Source organism: Peromyscus eremicus, chromosome X, assembly GCF_949786415.1.
Source record: "Peromyscus eremicus chromosome X, PerEre_H2_v1, whole genome shotgun sequence".
Lineage (NCBI taxonomy): Eukaryota > Metazoa > Chordata > Mammalia > Rodentia > Cricetidae > Peromyscus > Peromyscus eremicus.
Genome location: NC_081439.1, coordinates 4526403 through 4547098, shown reverse-complemented (window position 1 = coordinate 4547098; position 20696 = coordinate 4526403). Strand labels below are relative to the sequence as shown.

Sequence of the window (20696 nt, the reverse complement as noted above, 5' to 3'; positions counted from 1 at the left end):
AACATTCTGTCCCTGCATAGATTTTCTACTGATATCATGAAGGTCACCCTGTCTTTAATCATTTTACATACTTACCCATTGCATCCCACTAGTATGGTAAGGGTCAGAAAACATATCATGAGGCTCTTTGTTTTCATTTTTTTTCAATAACAGATGAGGCCCTTGAAAGCAGTACTTGTACTATGACAGGACAAGACAGTGCAGTTTCCTCCATCTTGTATTCTTGCCAAAGCCATTCCAGATTTAACTAGAATCTGATCTCCTTGATGGAGAATTCTCTGGAAAACTACCCAACCTTCTTTTAAGAACCAAAGGTCAGGATGTCTAATCTAACTTATCTTAGTTTCTGTTAAACCCCATTTGGACGGAATCCCTTCCAGCTAACTGCTTATCTTAGCTTTTGTTAAAACTGCTTGATTCAAACTGCTTACTTCTGCACACCCCCCTAGAGCTGCCTTTGAAATTCTGCCTCCACTGCTGGTGGGAGTACAAACATTACAGCCACTTTGGAAATCAACACGGTGTTTTCTCAGAAAACTGGCAATCAATCTACCTTAATATCCAGCTATACCACTCCTGGGCATATAACCAAAGAATGCTCAACCATACCACAAGGACACTTGCTCAACTATGTTCATAGAAGCTTTATTCATAATGGCCAGAAACTGGAAACAACCTAGATGTCCCTCAACCAAAGAATGGATAAAGAAAATGTGGCACATTTACAGAATGGAGTATTACTCAGCTGTTAAAAACAATGACATCAGGAAATCTGCAGGCAAATGAATGGAACTTGAAAAAATCATCCTGAGTGAGGTAACCCAGACACAGAAAGACAAACATGGCATGCACTCACTTATAAGTCGATATAAGCTGTAAAGTAAAACATAATCATACTACGGTCCACAAACCCAGAGAGGCTAAGTAACAAGGAAGGTGTAAAGGAAGGATGCAAGGACCTCCCTGAAGAGGGGAAATAGATTTCACGTGTGGTCTGGGGGTGGGTGCAGTTGGGAACAGGAGGCATCAAGTGCAGGGGGAAGGGAGTAAATACTGAGAGAAATGACTGGAATTGGGGACATTTGGGGGGCAAGGTGGAAACCTAGTGCAAAGGAAACCCCATGGAATCTACAAGAGTAACCCTAGCAAGGACTCCTAGTAATGGGGGACATGGAGCCTGAACTGGCTGTCTTCTGTAACCAGGCAAGGCCTCAGGTAGAGGAATTGGAAACCAATCCAGCCACATAACCTTTGACCTACAGTTTGTCCTGACTACAGAGTGTTCTGGGACCAGCACCTAGCAGAATCATCATCAAAGAGACCAGGGAGACTTCATCCAGCAATTGATGGGAGTAGATACAGAGTTCCCACAGCCAAACATTAGGCAAAGCTAGGGGAGTCCTGCATGGGAGGAGGGGGGAAGGGATCAGAGGAACTAGAGGGGTCAGGGACACCACCCACAGAACAGCTGATGGAGACTCATAGGAGCTCACAGAGCTCAGGGAGCCTCTAGGGGTCTGACCTAGATTTTCTACATAAAGATAATGGCTGAGTGGCTTGGTGTTCTTGTGGGACTCCTAACAGTGGGAGCAGGGGCTGTCTCTGACTCTTTCATCTGCTCTTAGGACCCTTTTCCTCCTACTGGATTGTCTCATCCAGTCTTGATGTGATAGTATGTGTGACAGTCTTTTTTTTTTTTTTTGGAGCTGAGGACCGAACCCAGGGCCTTGTGCTTGCTAGGCAAGCGCTCTACCACTGAGCTAAATCCCCACCCCCGACAGTCTTATTATAGCTTGTTGTGCAGTGTTTGGTTTATGTCCCTTGAAATCCTGCTCTTTTATGAAGGGAGGGAGGGTGGATCTGAGGGAGAGGGGAAGTGTGGGGGGTAGACTAGGGGGAGAGAAGGGAGAAGAAACTGCAGTCGAGATGTAATATGTGAGATAAGAATTAAAAAAAAGAAAATATAAAATGTAAATAAAATTAAGTATACATGAAAAACAAACAAATCCCGTGTTCTGGATACTCAAGGCTACATCTAGTTTCTGGAACACTTGGGTCTGGTCCTAGCCAGCTGGAATAAAGACTTTCAGTTGGCTATAAACTGTATCAGACTGGTCATCTCTGGTGGGTTACCATAAACAATACAAAGAGAAAGAATCACACAAGATTTCTAACAGATCCATCCACTCAACAAATGAACCACAGCTTCATGTCCATAATTTCTAGACAGCCATCCATGTACTTAGCATATTGTATTATAGTCGACTATTGGTGTACTTATGTTTGACACTAAACTTAATTCCTAAAAATAAGGACAATAGGGCCTGCCACAGATTCAACAAAAATCTGTTAAGTGAATAGAACGTAAGTTGTGGCTTATTTTCAGATGATTAAATGTTATCAACTGTTATCTAAAGTGTGTACACACATTAAAGTGGCTGAGACCACTTTGGATTGAACATAAACATTGGGAATTCTTGGAAACTGAAAGCAGAAGCAGGGTCTGAAGGCATAAACTTGGCAGTATAAAGAATAGAACAGAAAACAAGTATTGGATGCTTGCCATTCCCATTCAAGCATGGCCATGGATGCACCATGTCATCCAAAAGCAGTCCCTCTTCTCTAGAGGCCTTTGCTTTTGCCATCTCTAAATTGAGAACAGCCAAAGATTCTTCACAGGACTATGTTTAGGGCTGAGAGAATATCTGGGATTGTGGCTGTCTATTAGCATTTATTTTGTTTTGTTTCAATTTTTATTAATTTTTTCATTTATTTTATATCCCAATTGTAGTTTCCCCTCCCTCCTCTCCTCCCATTCCCTCCCACCACCTCCCCTTACCACCCCCATCCGCTCCTCCTGTTTCTGTTCAGAAAGGTGCAGGCCTCCCATGGGTATCAACAAAGCATGGCATATCAAGTTAAGGTAGGACTAAGTTTCTCCCTTTGTATTAAGACTGGGCAAGGCAACCCAGTATGAGGAATGGGTTCCCAAAAGCCAGTCAAAGTGTTAGGAACAGGCCCTGATCTCACTGCTACGAGTCTCACAAATAGACCAAGCTACACAACTGTCACACATGTGTACAAAAGGCTAACTAGAGTCCCTATTAGCATACCAGAGAGCATGCTGGCCACCAAGCTCACTCAGTACCTGTGGCTCTTCTCTACTCTTCTCACCCCTGCCCCCTACCCTACACCTCTCCAGCCCAGGGACTTAGCTTCCCATCCCCAGGTTCTCTTTCCTATATAACCCTGTCATTTTAATTATGAGCTCTCTTGGTTCTCTTTGCCCTCTCCTCTCTTGGTCCTCTGCTCTTGGCTCTTGGTCCCCATTTCTCTTCTCTTCCTTTCTTGCTCTCCCTATCCCCACCCATCTCTAGGCCCAGTGCAGCTTCTTTCTTTCTTGATTGCTTGCTTTCTCCCCCTCCTTCTTATTCTTCTTTTGCTGTGCATGGGGAGTGTATGTTTATATGTAAATTAGAGGTGTGAGTGAGATGTCTTCCTCTATGGCTTTTCCAAAAAACCAGAGATCCTCCTTTCTCTACCTCCTCAGCACTAGGATTACAGGCATGCAGCGTTCTGGGGATTTGAACTCACATCTTCATGTTCATACGGCAAGCATTTTACCAACTAAGCCATCACCAGTTCTCATACTCTTTGGTGCCTTGTCACAGAAAAGGAATAACTCTTCCTTTGTTTACCTCATTGGAGTTGAATTGTCACTTTTGATTTTGACAAGTGCTTTTGACATTTTGACAAAATGACTCATACGATCTTAAAAGCAGGGGATAGGTCAGTCAAGTAACAGAATCTGGAGTCGAATGCTTAAAAGTTTGGCAGGTATGAGACGATAGTTCTAGAGAATCCCTTCTACAGCAACCAGTTATAGAAATGTGGGTACTGAAGAGAACCAGAAAATATTTAGTATTTCAGGAGCTAGATGTACCTCAGGGAAATAGCTTTTGCCTGACAATCACTAGGCCCTGATTCAATTGCCAGAACCCACCATGGCAAAAAATAAAAAAATAAAATAAAATAAAATAAAATAAAATAAAATAATCATTTTGTAATAAATATTAATGATACCCTTCTAGAACTTGTGTGTGTGTGTATACAAAAACACAGTTAGGAGACATACCACTATTCATGCCACAGACAGTACACATGTCCAATAACAACTTTGGGGACCAGGAACAGGCTTGGTGGCAAGCACCTTACCCACTAAGCCATACTGCTGTCATAACAATGCTTTTTTAAAAACTACTTTGGCCCATAAGTACTGGGATTATAGGCCTGAGACACTACATGACAACATCTAATTAATTTCTGATGTAGCATTATCTAAAAACTATTAATCTTAAGTATACCTGCCTCATCATATTCTGGACTAGTTTGCTTCTATTCCAAGAAGACTGGGTTTTTTCCCTGCCTTCATGAAATTCACTTTCTTTTTTTCTCATTCTTTTATGGAGAAGTAATTCCACAAATAAATATTTTGAATCATCTAGAGAAAATAACAAGAAAATTGTCTTGGGTGGAGTGGAATGTTAGAACTCAGGACCATAAGCATGGAAGTTATCACTACTTATTAATAAACCCAAATCACTGGAGAAGTAAGCCCAAACACGAAAATAAAAAAGCATGTAAAAAAAAAAAATCCTCCAACATTCTTAAGCTAATTTTCCTCTCTTTGCAAACCTAACTTAGAAAAATGTGCATGTGATCCTTAGCTATCAACTCAATATAGCAATAAAACTGTTTTATATAGTTAATGATGTATTTCGATCAGGAAAGTAGAAAACAAAATTTAAGTCAAGATCGGGAGAGATGCATAGCATCTTCCCCAATGTACTAATTTTTTTTCTCTAAATAACTCAAGGCACTAGCCAATAAAGAGAATAATTCCAAATCTTTCTCCTAAAGTCAGTTAAAATTGAAGGTTCATTGTAGTTGATTAGTGCCTCCACCTCTAAATTCCTTTTCCTGTGACAATCCCTATTTAAAAATTCTCCCAAATGGGAACAATGCACTTGTTCACCTATCCTTGCTCTCAGAAGTTTGTTTTGGGATTCTAGAATAGGTTTTTGCTCTCTGGAGCCAAGGGCCTTATATATGCTAGGCAAGTGCTCTACCACTGAACAACATGCCCAGCCATTATTTTAACAGAATAAGATTATTATATGATCTGAATGATGATTTTCTTTATACTTTGGAAAAAATAAGGAAGGCAGAAAAAAATCTTAACAAAGATAAAGTAGGAGCAATCACTGACCATGACATTAAACTTTGCTAAGTAGCAACAGCAATAAAAGCAGTATGGGAATGGGAGATGGGAGGACACAGGTCAACAGAACAGAAATAAGTGCCCAGAAGACCTACATACTTATGCTCAACTGAATTTTTACAAAGATGCAAAAGCAATTCAGGCCTTTTTGCCAATAGTTCTGGGCAACTGAGCATCCTTAGGCCAAAGTAATTAACCAGGACCTAAACATTATGCAAAAATTAACTAAGTGAATCATAAACATTTATTAAAAATGTAACACTACTAGAAAAGAAAAGAGATCTTTAGGCAGGTAGGGCTGAGCAGAAAGTTCTTAGTATAGCCAGGCCAGTGAGTTTGGTCAGGGGCTTGCTACCAAGCATGATGACTTGCATTTGATCTCCAGGATCCACATGGGGAAAGAAGAGAAATGATTCCTACAAATTGTCTTTTGACCTCCATGCATGCCCACACCCATATATGCACACACAATGAATAAATAAATAAATATGTTAAAAGTCTTAAAAAGCACAGTCCATAAAAAGCAAAAGTGATGTTTTTGGCCTCATTAAAATGAGAAATTTGTGGGTTGGGGTACAGTTCATTAATAAAACACTTGCCTAGCATACATAAGGACCTGAATTCCATACATAGTACCCAAAAATTAATTAATTAATTAATTCAAGGTAGAATTTGGGACATCTGCCCTTCCAGACACAATGTTAACCAGGTTTGAAAAAACAAGTTGTAGACTGAGAGAAGATATGTGCAAACCACATTTCATTCAAAGAATTAGTATCTAAAGTGTATAAAGAATTCTCAAAACTGAACAGTTAAAAAAAATCTAATTAGGAATAAGCAAAACACAAGATGACATTTTAAAATGGTAATGCTACAAATGGCAATTAGTACATTAAAACATGCTGAACTCATTAACCACCAGAGCAATGCCAATTAAACCCAGACTGAGATGTCACCCCATATGTCCCAGTTTGCTTTCTGTTGCTGTAATAAAATATTCTGACCAAAAGCAACTTGGGTGGGAAAGGGCTTATTTGGCTTGCATGTCTTAATCATAGTCTATCATGAAGGGGAGACAGGTAGGTGCTCAAGGCAGGAACCTGGAGGCAGGAACTAAAGCAGAGAGCATATAAAAATGCTGCTTACTGGCTTGCTCCCCGTGGTTTGCTCAGCTCGTTGGGTTCTTGTTTGTTTGTTTGTCAATAACCCAGGGATGGCACTGCCCACAGTGGGCTGGGTCCTCCCCACATCAATCATCAGTCAAGAAAGTATCCCACAAACTTGCCTACATGCACATCTGCTGGTGCCATATGTCTCAATTGAAGTTACCTTTTCCTAGATGACCCAGGAGAGTGTCAAGTTGACAAAAACAAAAAACAAGAAAGCAAAAGAAATTACATCATCAGTAACACTATGCCTATAGGTCAGCTAATGCAAATGGTTAAACTAAATGTTAACCTGGTTATGGGGGAAGTAGATAACATTTACATTTCCACTGGGCATGTAACATGGTATCTGATCTCAAAAATGGCTTGACAGTATTGCTATAAAATTAATCATTATTATATGACCCAACAATTGTACTTTTGGTTTATTATTCCAGAGAAATGAAAACATATTCACAGGAGCTGGTGAGATGGCTCAGTGGGTAACAGTATTTGCCACCAAGTTGAGAACATGAGTTGGATTCCCAGGACACACAGGGTGAAAGGAGAGAACCAACTACTGAATGAAAGTTGTCCTCTACCAACTTATGTGCTGTGGCATGCATGCACCCACACTTGTATACATACACAATAAAAAATATATTTAAAAAAACATGTTTACACAAATACCTGTACAAGAACATTTATAGAAGCTTTATTCCTAATAGCCAAAAGCTAAAACTACTCCATGTACCCTTCAACAGGCAAATGATTAGAGAAATTATGGTATATATACAGAATACTACTCAGCAGTAAACATGAATAAACAATCGATACAAAAATCAACTTGGATAAACCTCCAGGGAATTATGCCAAGTTGAAAAAAAAACTAGAGTCAGATTAACAGATGCTATCAATGTCAGCATACTGGCTGGGATAGAATACCATCATTTTTCAGGTTGTTATCATTGGAGGAAACAGGGCAAAGGGCACTTACAACTTCTATATTTTATTTCTTATATGGCTCTCCCTAGAAACCTACAATTATTTCAGTAAAAATTTCAATCATATACAAAAAGGAAAGGGGGCTGGAGGGATGACTCAGAGGTTAAGAGCACCTGGTGCTGTTGCAGAGGTTCAGTTCCAGACATCCTTTCCTTTGGGATACCAAAGAGCAAAGAGTCCGGCCTTCAACTGATCAAGCCAGCCACTTTGTGATATTGGAGCTGCCAGGTCAAAATCAAGCATGCTGGAGCCTAGGTAAGGTGAGAGTAAAATTGCCTACTTCTCACTTGGCCCTGCTTTTGACAAACTTCCCATCCTCAAGAATTTGCATCTGGCCTTTCTGCAGCTGTAGTACACACCCAAGAGATGGCAAATGAAACCCTTTGAATTTGTGCTAGGGAACTCTGGAATTCCACTGTGGGAACACTTCTCCTTAGGAGTCCCCACTGAGAAATGTACATAAAACATACCTGCTGCTCCCAAAAATGTGAAACAGGACACCAAGAAGAAAGAAATAAATGCCCTTCACCATGCCACAAACACTTTGAGTCACAACTTGCATAGGGACATCCTGATGCTTTCCTGGCTGCTTTGTCTAAGCCAAGCTTCCCAAGAGCCACTGTCCTGGTTGGGTTTTTTTGTTGTTGTTATTGTTGTTTGTTTGTTTTTGTTTTGTTTTGTTTTTTGTCACCTTGAAACTAGCTAGAGTCATCTGGGAAGAGGAACCTCAATTAAGAAAATGACTCCATCAGATTGCCTGTGGACAAGTCTATATAGGCCATTTTATTGATTAATGTTTGATGGGAAAGGGCCCAGCCCACTGAGGGTGTGCCACTCCTGAGGCATGTGGTCCTGCATGGTAGAAGAAAGCAGGCTGAGCAAGCCATGATGTCAGGTTCCTGTCCTGACTTCCCTTCATGAAGTAAAAAAGGTAAAACCTTTTCCTCTCCAAGTTGCTTGTGATCATGTTGTTTACCACAGCAGCAGAAAAGCAACTGAGGCAGCCATATAGCCTATTTCAGTAACACAGGCAAATGACTTTCCTTGCCCCTCTCTATTCACTGATGTCCAAATAAGAATTATTTTGTTCCCTAGCATCAGTGGAAGACAACAGTGAGATGCTCACTCCCAACATGATCTTTTCAAGCTCTGTTTGTCCCTGTCTAGTTTTTAGTTAGGGTCACTGAAGATAGAAAGATAATAGACAATCAGCTATTCAGGACCTGCCCTGTATAAGGAAAGTACTGAGAGGTAACCCAAAGAGCAATTGACCACAATTTTTTCATCAGTTGAGAACTACCATATCATCACAGGTGAACAAACCCAATTTAAGCAAAGTCCTAGGCAGAAGCCTAAATCCAAGGGTGCCATCAAGTCGGCTCCAACTTCTTGCTCCCAAGGAGCAAACAAAAGTAATGATGGGAAGGCCAGAAAGGATTTAAATCAAAATAGCTATTTGGGGGAGTGTTCTTGTTTCCTTTCTGTTGCTGTCATAAAATAACTTGGGGGTAGGTAGGGAAGTCACTCAGGGGAGGAAAGGAGTTTATTGGTTTATAATTGTATGTTACAGTTCATCACTGCATGAAAGTCACAAAGGTAAGAATTGGAGCCAGCTGGTCACATCAAATCCATGGCCAAGAGCATAGAAATGCATGTACCTATGCCAATGTATCCTAGATGACAAGGCTATGAAGTACAGTACAAAATGAAATGTGATCAGTTACATGCTTGATATGTAAATAAAAGTATAGGAAAAGGGACTCTCATTTCTGGATTCAAATTAACATTTAAGAATATCAGCAAAATATTATGTAATTTTCAAAGTTTGAGGAGGCACTTCAAAAGGTGGCCAAGACCTGGCTTGGTGGCACTCATTCCAGTACTAGGCAGGCTGAGACAGGAGAATCAGTGTGGAAGCCCACAGAGGATTCCTAGTGAGAACTTACTCAGAGCCAGAGAATCCGAGCTTGTTTTACCCAGGAGGGCCTCAGGATACAGGGTTCCTGGGAGGACAATCTGGGAGGCACAGACAGACTGGGACTGTGAAAGCTGAATGGAGCCAGGAATCAAAAGCCATACAGTTTCTGTTTGCTGGCACTGGGCCAGTGTGTGGCTCCTTTGAGAGACAGCTTTGTGGTTCATGCTGGCTGTAAGGAGTACTTTCTTGGAGAGGACTCTGCACCAGCCCAGCTAGCAGCTTTTGCCATAGAACAGTTTTCACCTAGGGGAAAGCTAACTGAAAGTGCCTCTGTAGCTGAGAGTGAGGCTTCAAAGATGCTTGTTTGAACTGAGTTGCAGGCAAGGGAAACTTCAATAAGTTTTGGTAATGGAATTCCTCATATTTGGAGCTGTTTGATATACAAGGATTTCAGGGCAGCTGATGAGCTGGTACCAGAACTGTCTTTTTAACTTTTTACACTTAAATGGGATGGTCAGAAGTGGTTCAATCACAATGGGACAATTTTGATTTACTTATGAATATAGACTCTATCAACTATGATGACTTATGAACTGTTTTGTGTATGCATATATGCTTTATTAACTGTGGTGACTTATGAGTGGTTTTGTAGCAGAAATGAAACTTTTGTGTAAAAATGAAACTGTTTGGTGTAGGTATAGAGAAATTTGTTTTTTCTAACCAGACTCAAGATGAAGCTTAAAAAATTATAAAGAAAAAGGGGAGTTAATATTCTTCAGTCTCTAATTCTTTAAAATGTATTTTTGTCCCTTGAGTGGATTAATGTTAACTTGTGTTAATGTACCCTATGTTTTGTTAGCAAGAAATGCAAAAAGTTCGATTAAGAAGTTGCTTTTGGATGGTCGCTAAAGTTTATGAAGTATAAAGAGTTTGCTTTTGGATGTAAGTTTATGAGAATTGTAATTATGTATAGTAATCTTCATGCTAGAATTATGATGCTAACATGTTAATGTTAATGGTAATACTAAGGAGTCTTTATATTTGGTGCAGTTGCATCAGAAGTTTATTGATTTTTATAAAGGGCTTGGTGCAGCTAAGACTGCTATAGACATCTTAGACTCATTCAAAAAGGCCATTCTATTTTTATCATCCTCTACTCTTTTACTGGGAGGTGTGGCAGCCGTAGGGAGCATGAGTATTGCTGTGATTGTTCCAGCTATTTGCAAGCTCTTAGTGGGAACCTGATTCTGAGTTGCATGGAGTCAGTCGCTGTACCTTCCCCTGCCAGAAGCTGGTAGTCAGAGACGAGTAAGTCCTCCTTGCTAGCTGTCAACCTAATACAGAGTACACTTGGCAGAAAGTGTATCTCAAAAGTGGGTAATGCTGTCCTGTGAAGAAGATGATCTAAGACAGGCACAGTCCATCTGAGGGGTCTGAGGGGCCCTTTATATTATTAAGAAGGGGGACCTGTGGGAACCCACAGAGGCTTCCTAGCGAGATCTTACTCAGGGTCGGAGAATCTGAGCTTGCTTTACCCAGCATGGCTGCATAAAGAGATGATTTGGCCACCGGAGTGGTTACCAGGTGTTTGGAAAGGTCTACACTTGGCTGTGTGGTGTGCATTGATCTTGCAAGGGGGAAGTCTTTTGCCTCTCCCTTGGCATATTACAAAAAGCCCTTTTCAATAAAAGTAGGGCTGTTGGGTATTGACCCAGTCTCTCCTGAAGCTATCCTGTGTTTTTGTCTTTTTCGTCATCGGCTAAGTCTCTCTTTCTATCTATCATTTTTTAATTCCTCTCTCCTCCACCTAAGACCCCTTCAAAAGGTAAGAGCTGGACTCCCACGCATAGAGAGATCCTATCTCAAAACAAACAATAACAACAAGAAAAAGAGAGGTGACTTAGACCAAAATGATAAAATGTCAATAGCTACTGGGAACAAAGTGACACAATTCTTTAAATCAGAACCATCCTGTAAGGGGGTAGGGAGATAGCTCAATGGGTAAAGAGGTTCCTGTACAAGCATCAGGCCCTGAGTTCAAATCTGCAGCACCCATGTACAAAGCTGGATGCAGCAGTATGTGCCTGTAATTCCACAAGAGGATCTGTGGGCCTTTGGGGCCAGTCACTCTTGCTCAAGCAGTGAACTCCAGGCCAATGAGAGAACCTATCTCAAAAAAATAAGATGGAGAAGTTTTGAGGAAGAAATCCAATGCTGACCTGTGGCCTCCATACATCATGTGCACGCACACTCACAAGTACACACAAACACAACACATAAACATATACACATATACATGCACAGAATTAAATAATTGAATAATTAAAAAGCACACCCTGTACCATGGTATCATAGACCCCTATTGCTTCATCTTCCCAGCAATGTCCTACCACCAACTCCATCTAATAACTATTTATAACCATGTTTATCAGCCTTCTGTTAGAATATCAAGTATTGAGATAATCTACTTGTAAGAACATATGCTTGCAGTTTTAGAGGTTTCAGTCTATGGGTGGTTGGTCCCGTTGTGTTAGGGCCTGTGATAATGACAAACATCATGGCAGGAGCACGTGGAGAAAAATTGCTCATCTGTGGCAGCCAGGAAGCAAGGAGATGAAGAAAAAGAGGCAGGAGTCCTAATATCCCCTGGGGATATATCCTCCCAGTGACTTAACTTCTGTCCATTGGGCCTCATCCCTTTAAGATACCACCACCTCTGTGTAGCACCATAGTCTGGATACCAAACCTTTATAACACATGTACCTTTGGAGAACATTTATCCAAACCATTGTAACAGCTTTATTTTGTATTATAAAGCATCATTAAATTAACCCACTCAAAATGAACAATTCAATGTGCTTTGATAAAATGATAGTTGTGCATCATCATGAGAATCTAATTTTTAGAACACTTTATCATCCTCAAAGGAAATTTCATTACCCTTCTTACCTCACATAAACACTCATCTACTTGTTCCTCCTATATATCAGCCCACTCACATCTTACACAAACAGGATCATATAATACAACATCTTTTGCATATTGTTCTTTAATGGTTTAGCTATGCTGTAACATGTATGAGTACATCATTTCTTTCTATAGCTGAATAGTATTCTAGCACAAAGTGTGATAGCACATGCCTGTAATCCTAACAAAAGGATTGCAAGTTTGGGGTCAACCTGGCTTACAAATTAAGTGTGAGGATAACCTGAGCTACGTTGAGACCCTATCTCTAAAATCCAAGTGAAAAAAAAATGTAAAATAATTTGATTTTGTGTAGAAACCACATTTTCATTTTCTGCCAACCACTGTCAACCAATAAGTTGACAGCCATTCAGGTTATTTCTATTTTTAGCCATTACAAAGGATGCCAGACTGGAGCTACTGCTTATTTGAACTTTGCTTAGCATGTACAAGGACTGAAGGCCAATCTGAAGCACCAAAATAATAATCATAACAATAAAATTTATACAATGATGAACAATTCTCTCATAAACTCATGTGCATGTGTTTCCTTAGGTAGATACTTAGGAGTGTTGTGTCACACAGTGATTCTATGTCCTTGCCAACACTTACCTTTTTTTTTTTTGCTACAGTCACTCTATGGTCTGAAACGGTATCTTCTTGTTTTTAATAATTTGCATGCCTCTACTAAGTAAAGCTATTAAACTTCTTTTCACATGCATATTTACTATTTCTATATTTTCATTAGAGAAATGTTTATTCTAACCATTTTCTAATTTTAATTGGATTATTGCCTTAGTTGTTGTTGAGTTCTGAGGATTCCTTTTATATTCTCATTCTAGGTCCCTTATCAGATATATGGCTTGCAAACATTCTCTCCACATTATGTACTGGCTTTCTTTTCAGTTTTCTGATGGCCTCTTTTAAAGCATAACTTTGGTGATGTATTATAGTATTGTTTGTAACAGCAAAAGGCAGAAAATACCAAGTTGATGGGCTGAATAAACTATTGTTAGTACACACAATGGGGTAGCTCTATAGCTATGAAAAGCAATGAGGCCTAACTGTATATCCTATTAAGTGACTTTCAAGATATGCCCTTAAAATGAAATAAAAAAAAATTCGAGAGAATACGCAGAGGCTACTATCTATTTAATAAAGTGAAAGAAGTAAATACTTTTAAGAAATTGTTGTTTTAAAAACAGACTGAAGAGAGACAGAGCCAAAAAGGAAAAAAGAGAGAAGCAAGGAAGGGGGAGAAGAGGTGCAGAGAGAGAAATCATTTTTTAAGTTTTTTATAGAAAAAAGGAGGAAGAAAAGTTCTGAGGTCATGAGCCCAGTCTCATTTTGTAAATTCGACTTTGAAACCATACAGTGTTTTTACATTATAATGAAACAACAAGACAAGAATCCAAAGCACAATGAAAATATTGAAGCTATGGATATGGAGCTGATGACAAAATTCTACTCACAGAAATTATATAAGTGAAATTGAAAACTAATAATTTAGAGCATTTATTTAGTAGAGGTAATATACTGGGTTCAAGCCATAATATCGCCAAATACTACATACCCCAAAGATGTATTGCTACATATTTACTCAACTTACTCATTTACTACAAATTACTCACCTAGTAATTTGGAAATACATTCCTAGTGAAAGATATCCTTAAAACACAGAAAGCTATGCTACTAAGAACTCTTTAAAAACATAAATAGTCAATAATCAATAGTCATTGTTATTTGTGTTAGAAATTCTAAGGATATATATTTGTGGTGAGACTAGCAAGTAACTAATTATTGACAATGTAAGTAAACTACAGAAAAATCCTAAAACTCTTAATTTGCATTGGAAATATCAGTTTAAATGTATCTTGTATTTTTTTCTTTAAAATATATGCATATTTCCTAACCTTGTTTTAAGAGCAATAAAATTCAACCTGCAAATTGGAAGAAAATATTAGAAGCCCACATAACAACAATAGACGTTTATTCAACAACAACAAAAGTAAGGTATCGATCCGATTAAAACAAGTAAAAGACTGATGGACATTTTTCAAAGGAGATTACAAATGGTTAACAGTCTATCAACATCCCAGACATTAGGGAAATTAAAATTAAAATGAGATATACTATATGTCTATTAAAATGGCTAAAATCCCCCCACCCATCACAGCCCCACCTGCTGGTCATCAGACAAGTGTCCTGTGGCCAGGCCACTCCACCACCATCCCCAGTGGCATCAGAGGGACCTGGAGGCACAACTTACACCTACACCTACACCTATTGGAGGAAGAGATGAGTGGCTGCTCTCCCAGCTGGACAGCCCTGCTTTCTAGACCCTAGGTCCCAAGGCACTTCCTGTGCCCCGCCCCCACCCATCAAAGACACAGCAGGGGGTCAGCAGGCTAATCTCCTCTGACCAGGCTGTTCTACCTCCATGCTAGTGGCTCAAGAGGCCCCAGGAGGCACAGCCCCGACCTGCACTGATTGGAGGAAGAGCCCCAACAGCCAGTCAGCAGGCACTCCACCCCCAGCCCCAGTGGCATCAGAGGCCCCCTGGAGGCACAGACATCACCTGCACTGATTAGAGGAAGAGCAGCCCCAGAGGCACAAGCACTACCTGTACCAATTGGAGGAAGAATCAAAACCTGTACCTATAATTACCCCAAACCCAGATGGGAAGACAGCAGTGTAAGAATACATTCAACAACATAAAGAGTAATATGGCAACACCAGAGCCTAGTGGTTCTACAACATCAAGACCTGTACATCACAACACAGATGAAGCAGAAGAAAACGACCTTAAAAATACTTTATGAAGATGATAGAAGCCCTTAAAGAGGAAATGAAAAATTCCCTTAAAGAAATGGAGAAAAAGATAAACAAAAAAACAGAAGAAATCAATAAATCCCTTAAAGAAAGCCAAGAAAAAAACAATCAAACAGGTGAAGGAAACAGTTCAACACTTGAAAACTGAAATAGAGGCAATAAAGAAAACACAAATTGAGGGAATTCTGGAAATGGAAAACCTGAGTAAACGAACAGAAACTACACATGCAAGCATAACCAACAGAATACAAGAGATGGAAGAGAGACTCTCAGCCGTTGAAGATATGATAGAGGAAATAGATTCATCGGTCAAAGAAAATGTTAAATCCAACAAATTCTTAACACAAAACTTCCAGGAAATCTGGGACAACATGAAAAGACCAAACCTAAGAATAATAGGGACAGAAGAAGGAGAAGAATTCCAGCTCAAAGGCACAGAAAATATATTCAACAAAATCGTAGAAGAAAACTTCTCAACGTAAAGAAGGACATGTACATGAAGGTACAAGAAGCTTACAGAACACCAAATAGACTGGACCCAAAAAAAGTCCCCTTGCCATATAATAATCAAAACACTAAGAGCTGCAAAGGAAAAAGGTCAAGTAACATATAAAGGCAAACCTATGAGAATTACACCCGACTTCTCAGGGGAGACTATGAAAGCCAGAAGGTCCCAGATAGCCACTAAGAGACCATGGATGCCAGCCAGACTACTATATCCAGCAAAACTTTTAATCACCATAGATGGAGAAAACAAGATATTTCATGACAAAACCAGATTTAAACAATACTTATCAACAAACTCTCTCAATGTGCTTGGGAAATGGAGGCAGAAGGATCAGGAGTTCAAGGTCATCCTTGGCTAAATAGTAAATTCCAACTGAGGCCAGACTGGGATACATAAGACCCTGTCTCAGGGTAGGGAGTCAATTTCTTATCAAGTTAAATATACATACACCATATGACCAGTTGGGAATTTATATGAAATTCAAGTGTACCACCACTCATAAGAAATGACCATTTTGCCGGGCGGTGGTGGCGCACGCCTTTAATCCCAGCACTCGGGAGGCAGAGCCAGGCGGATCTTTGTGAGTTCGAGGCCAGCCTGGGCTACCAAGTGAGTTCCAGGAAAGGCACAAAGCTACACAGAGAAACCCTGTCTCGAAAAACCAAAAAAAAAAAAAAAAAAAAAAAAGAAATGACCATTTTGCTGCATTTTTTTGAGACAGGGTCTCTCTGTAGCCCTGGCTGTTTTTGAACTCACTAAGGCTGCCCTGAAACTCAGTATGTAGACCAGGCTGGCCTTAAACTCACAGAGATCTGCCTGCTTCTACCTCTAAGTACAGGGATTAAAGGCATGTAAAAATGAATGTTCAACTTCACTAGGAAGTGCAGATTAAAACAACAAAAGTAGGGGTGGGGTAGACTGGAGAGATGGGTCTGTGGTTAAGAGTGCTTGCTGCTCTTCCAGAGGGCCCAAGTTTGGTTCCCAGAAGCCACAACTCACAATTCTCCTTTAACTCCAGCTCCCTCTTCTGATGCCCGCTTCTGCCTTCTAAAGACACCTGAACATACATGGCAAATACACTTGTACACACGTAAATACGTCAAAAACTAAAAATAAATCTTTACGACTGCAAAGAATTGCAGTACATCCACTGACCAAATCTGTAAAATTTAAAAAGACTAAACAATACAAACAATTAGAAGTAAAAATATATAAATAAAAAATGCTGATGGAAATGAAAATTATCACTTTGCAGGGTCCACTAAAGCTCCCATATCAGTGCCATACAATCCAGCAATCATATTGAAAGAAATGAACAAGAGAATCATAGCAAGAGCATTTTTAAAAGCCCCAAAGAAGCTATCTATCAAGAGTAAAATATACAGAGGGATCTAGATACATGACATATTCATACAATGGAACATTATCCACATGGACAAATCTCAAAAACATAATGCAGAACTTAAAAAGTCACAAAACAAAAAGCACAGGACATTTCCACATATAAAAAGGTTCAAAACCAGGCCAAAAGTCAAAAATAAATCTTATTTTTTTATAGTGACAAAAGTCAAAATAGTGGTTGCATTTGGAGAATGGCGTAAAGGTTAAAAAGGAAAAAAAGAGGCATAGAGTTCCATGTAACATACAAGATGCTCAGTTAAATTTGAATTTGAAACAACGAGTAATATTTTAGTTTAAATAGGTCCCAGGCAATATTCAGAACATTTATTTTTACCTGCTAAAAATGGCAACCATAGTCAAGGGGGCTGTTTTGAGAGTAGGGGTAGTATTCCATTTCTTGATGTTCATTTCACGACCATCCATTGTGCATTTGTCTGCACATGGGTTATATTTCCCAATAAAAAAGTTTTAAAAAAAGCAAAGTACACTCAGTACTATGTTGCTGATTTTAAAATATCTCATCCAAACACTCTTTTTCCCTTCCCACCCTTAATCATTGCATGTGAGAGCTGAGATTCTTCTGCAGGCAGTGGGCAACAGTAATCAGCATAGCAGAGCCAAAAGCTGTAGGCTCTGCTTACATTTTTTTTATTAAAATTACTTTTGCACAGCATGCTTCTTTATTTCTGGAATCTTTTTTCATGCCCTCCTTCTTGGAGACTTTCTTATTTGGCTGACTTAATCTTACCAAAGAGCAATGCTATGCTTCAGAGGCCAGTCTCTAACTTACATCAGCCAAGAAATGAAAGGCACAAAGCAGTGTTCAAAGTTGAACCAACTAACTGACGTGAGGGCTTAAAAATCAAACTCAGACGGAAAATCTACAAATAATACTGGTACTCTAGGGCCAGCATCTCAGATACAAAAACTGCTCAGAATTTGTGGTCAATTCTGTGCACTGAATGCTTTGTAAACTTTGATCAGAGGTTTACAAACACCTTGAGTGGCTCCATGTGACTTCCTTTTTATCATTTTTTAATACCTTCTCCTAAATGGCAATGGCAAACCCAAGTAAAGGGCAGTAACTCCTAGAGAACAAAAGCCTGACTAGTTTTCCTCCTGTTAGGTATATTGCTACATTGCTGAGTTCTTTAATGTTCTAGGGGGGTTGTGATTTGGGGGGGGTTGTTTGTTTTGTTTCATGTGTTTGTACTTTCATCTTGTACTCCAGGTTTAGGTACCTGTCTTCATAGTGTGGTACTAAACTTTATAGGCAAATAGAAGGCTTCCCTATCTGCCATGCCTCCTGCCGGATTTCCTCTATTTAATAACAAAATCTACGTTTTTTTCACCCACTGTACTAAAGATAATAATTAAATTCATGGGCTGTAAAGACCAGCTGCCTGAAAGAAAATCAGCATCACCACGAAGACCAGCTCTGGGCCTCAGTTTCTTCAACTGTAAATGGGAACAAAAAGTTATCTAATTCAAACAGCTGTTGGGAATAGCCAAGGCGATTAAAGCACATCACCGAACACTCATTAAACACTCCGTGGTTTTTATCATCACTGTCACCAGCTACTTTGGACGGCCCTGCTACCTGTACTTAGATGTCATCTAAGAAAAACATTCAGATGCACTTTGAGAGGAAGTGGGGAGGGAGCACGAAGTTTGGTTTTAGGTGTACTCAGCGCACAGGAGGAAAGGGAAGGAGCTAGCTCTCCCATAAGATCTAGGGAGCTGAACACTCCCGGATCCTGTCTGAACCCCAGGATCTGGCCAGGACCTCGGGCGTCCTGCCTACTCACATTGCGGTTAAAGCTGTTGCCAGGCAGAAGTGGCAGAGCCATGCCTGTCAGCGTCCGATGAGGATCGAGGATCTGACAGAGAAATCTGACCAGGCAATGGCCTCAACGGCCGCTTGTTTGACCCCTGCGTTACCAGGAGACCGGAGGTAGCGTCACGGAGGGAGGAGGGGCTATGATTGGCGGGGTAGGGGGCTTGGGGCGGGGCTTAGGGCAGAGCCCAGTCCTGGGAAGGGGTGGGGCGAAGCAGAGGCCCGAGGCGGCCCCTCCTGTCCCTGGTCTCCCTGCCCAACCCACCCGCAACAAGCAGTCTAGTCCTGGCCTCACTCACTGGTTCCCGCCCACACAGTGAACTGCTGGGTTTCCACCCACGTCGCTTTCGGCTTTCACTCGTTTTTCCTAGAGCTCATATCCTCCCGTGACCTTCAGCTCACAAATTCTTGCCACAACATTGTTTGCCATTTTGTTATTAAATTTAATTAAAATGCCCAGAAAAGTACAGAAATAAGACGGACGCCTATGAGTTCACATAGCTGTGTTGCAATTACACATTGTAATTAAAACTTTCAAGATGAATCTAAAATCATTCACAACCTACAGGGAAACCCATTCCAGCAGTAACCATGACCTTCAATCCTCCCTCTTGATCCTTTCATATATGAACTAAACATGGAAGATATAAGGTTCAATCAGCAGTGGCCAGGAGCAGGGTCAGGTGGCATAAAATGAGACTCTAACCCAGCATGGTGTCTGCACCTATAATCCTAGTACTCAGGAGGCTAAGATAAAAGGATTACCCGAGTTCCAAGCCAACCTGGGCAACATTGTGAGATTATGTCCAAAGCCAAAAACAAGCAAACAAACAAACAAAAATTCAAGACTGTTCACCATGCTCCCAGACGCCTAGAACGAAAATCTACAGTTAATTGCCCACAGCTCTGCTGGCTGAACACCCTACTATATTTATTGCTCCCTCTGCTACTTCTGTTGATACCTCTCCCCCCATTTACGGCTTGCCTTATTCTCTTCCTTAGAAGTGGCAGTGGGAACAACTGGTCATCTTACAGAGCCTTCATTTGTGAAATTCAAAACGCAGTTGTTACTCTCTTCTTCAGGAAGCTGATCTGCTTTCCCCTTCAGGCCATCAAACTCCTTAGCTAGGTCTAGAGCACTTGTCAAATGGACTTCTCATCTGTTTCGTCTGCTGCTTTACCTCTCCCCTCCTCTGCCCCAGCTCCAAGAAACCTCTCTAGGTGTTTGCACCAGGCTCTCCTGGTGGAAATCACACTGTCTTCTTGAAACATGCCTTTCTTCCTATGCCTTAGTGAGGTAACCCTTTCTTGTCTTCTGGGACTTGGTTTAGTGAGAGAAAGAGACAGGTTTTGCCACTGCAGGGAAATGAATGTTCTCTCGGGTCCCTTCCCAGCCCTCCTCCATCTGCATTAAGCATAATACACACTAATTGCTGCCTTCTGCCTGCTGCATTGTAATCATGGGTTTGCTTGAATTTTCTTCAAATGCCTGAAAATTCTTCAAAGACAGAGATTGTTCTTCCGCAATCTCCGTCTTTATTTTCTGTGTTTACAGAGTTTACATTTTGACTTGCCTCCCACACAAGCTATTTGCCATGGGCATGCCCTCGACGCCCTGAGTAAGGCACTGCTCTTTTCACCTATGGATTTTATATTTGAGATCTCTACATTTTGACAGGTCTGTTAGATGGAGTTCATCCATCTAATGTGCATTCTGTGATTTGAACATGAATTAGTTACCCATCTGCTGTCATCTACTGATGACAATTACTGTTTTCAATGTTTTACTAATCACCAACAATAAA

The 20696-nt window shown here is 40.3% G+C and overlaps 1 protein-coding gene across 1 annotated transcript in view; it reads right to left on the bottom strand.

Moving 5' to 3' along the window:
- Efhc2 (EF-hand domain containing 2) overlaps positions 1–18996 on the bottom strand; it is a 182532-nt gene extending 163536 nt beyond the window's left edge. Inside the window, exon 1 of the mRNA XM_059250660.1 lies at positions 18863–18996. Within this exon, the coding sequence (XP_059106643.1) occupies positions 18863–18904 (42 nt within the window). The 5' untranslated portion in view covers positions 18905–18996. The remainder of the gene's footprint in view (positions 1–18862) is intronic.
- Positions 18997–20696: the final 1700 nt, after the last annotated feature.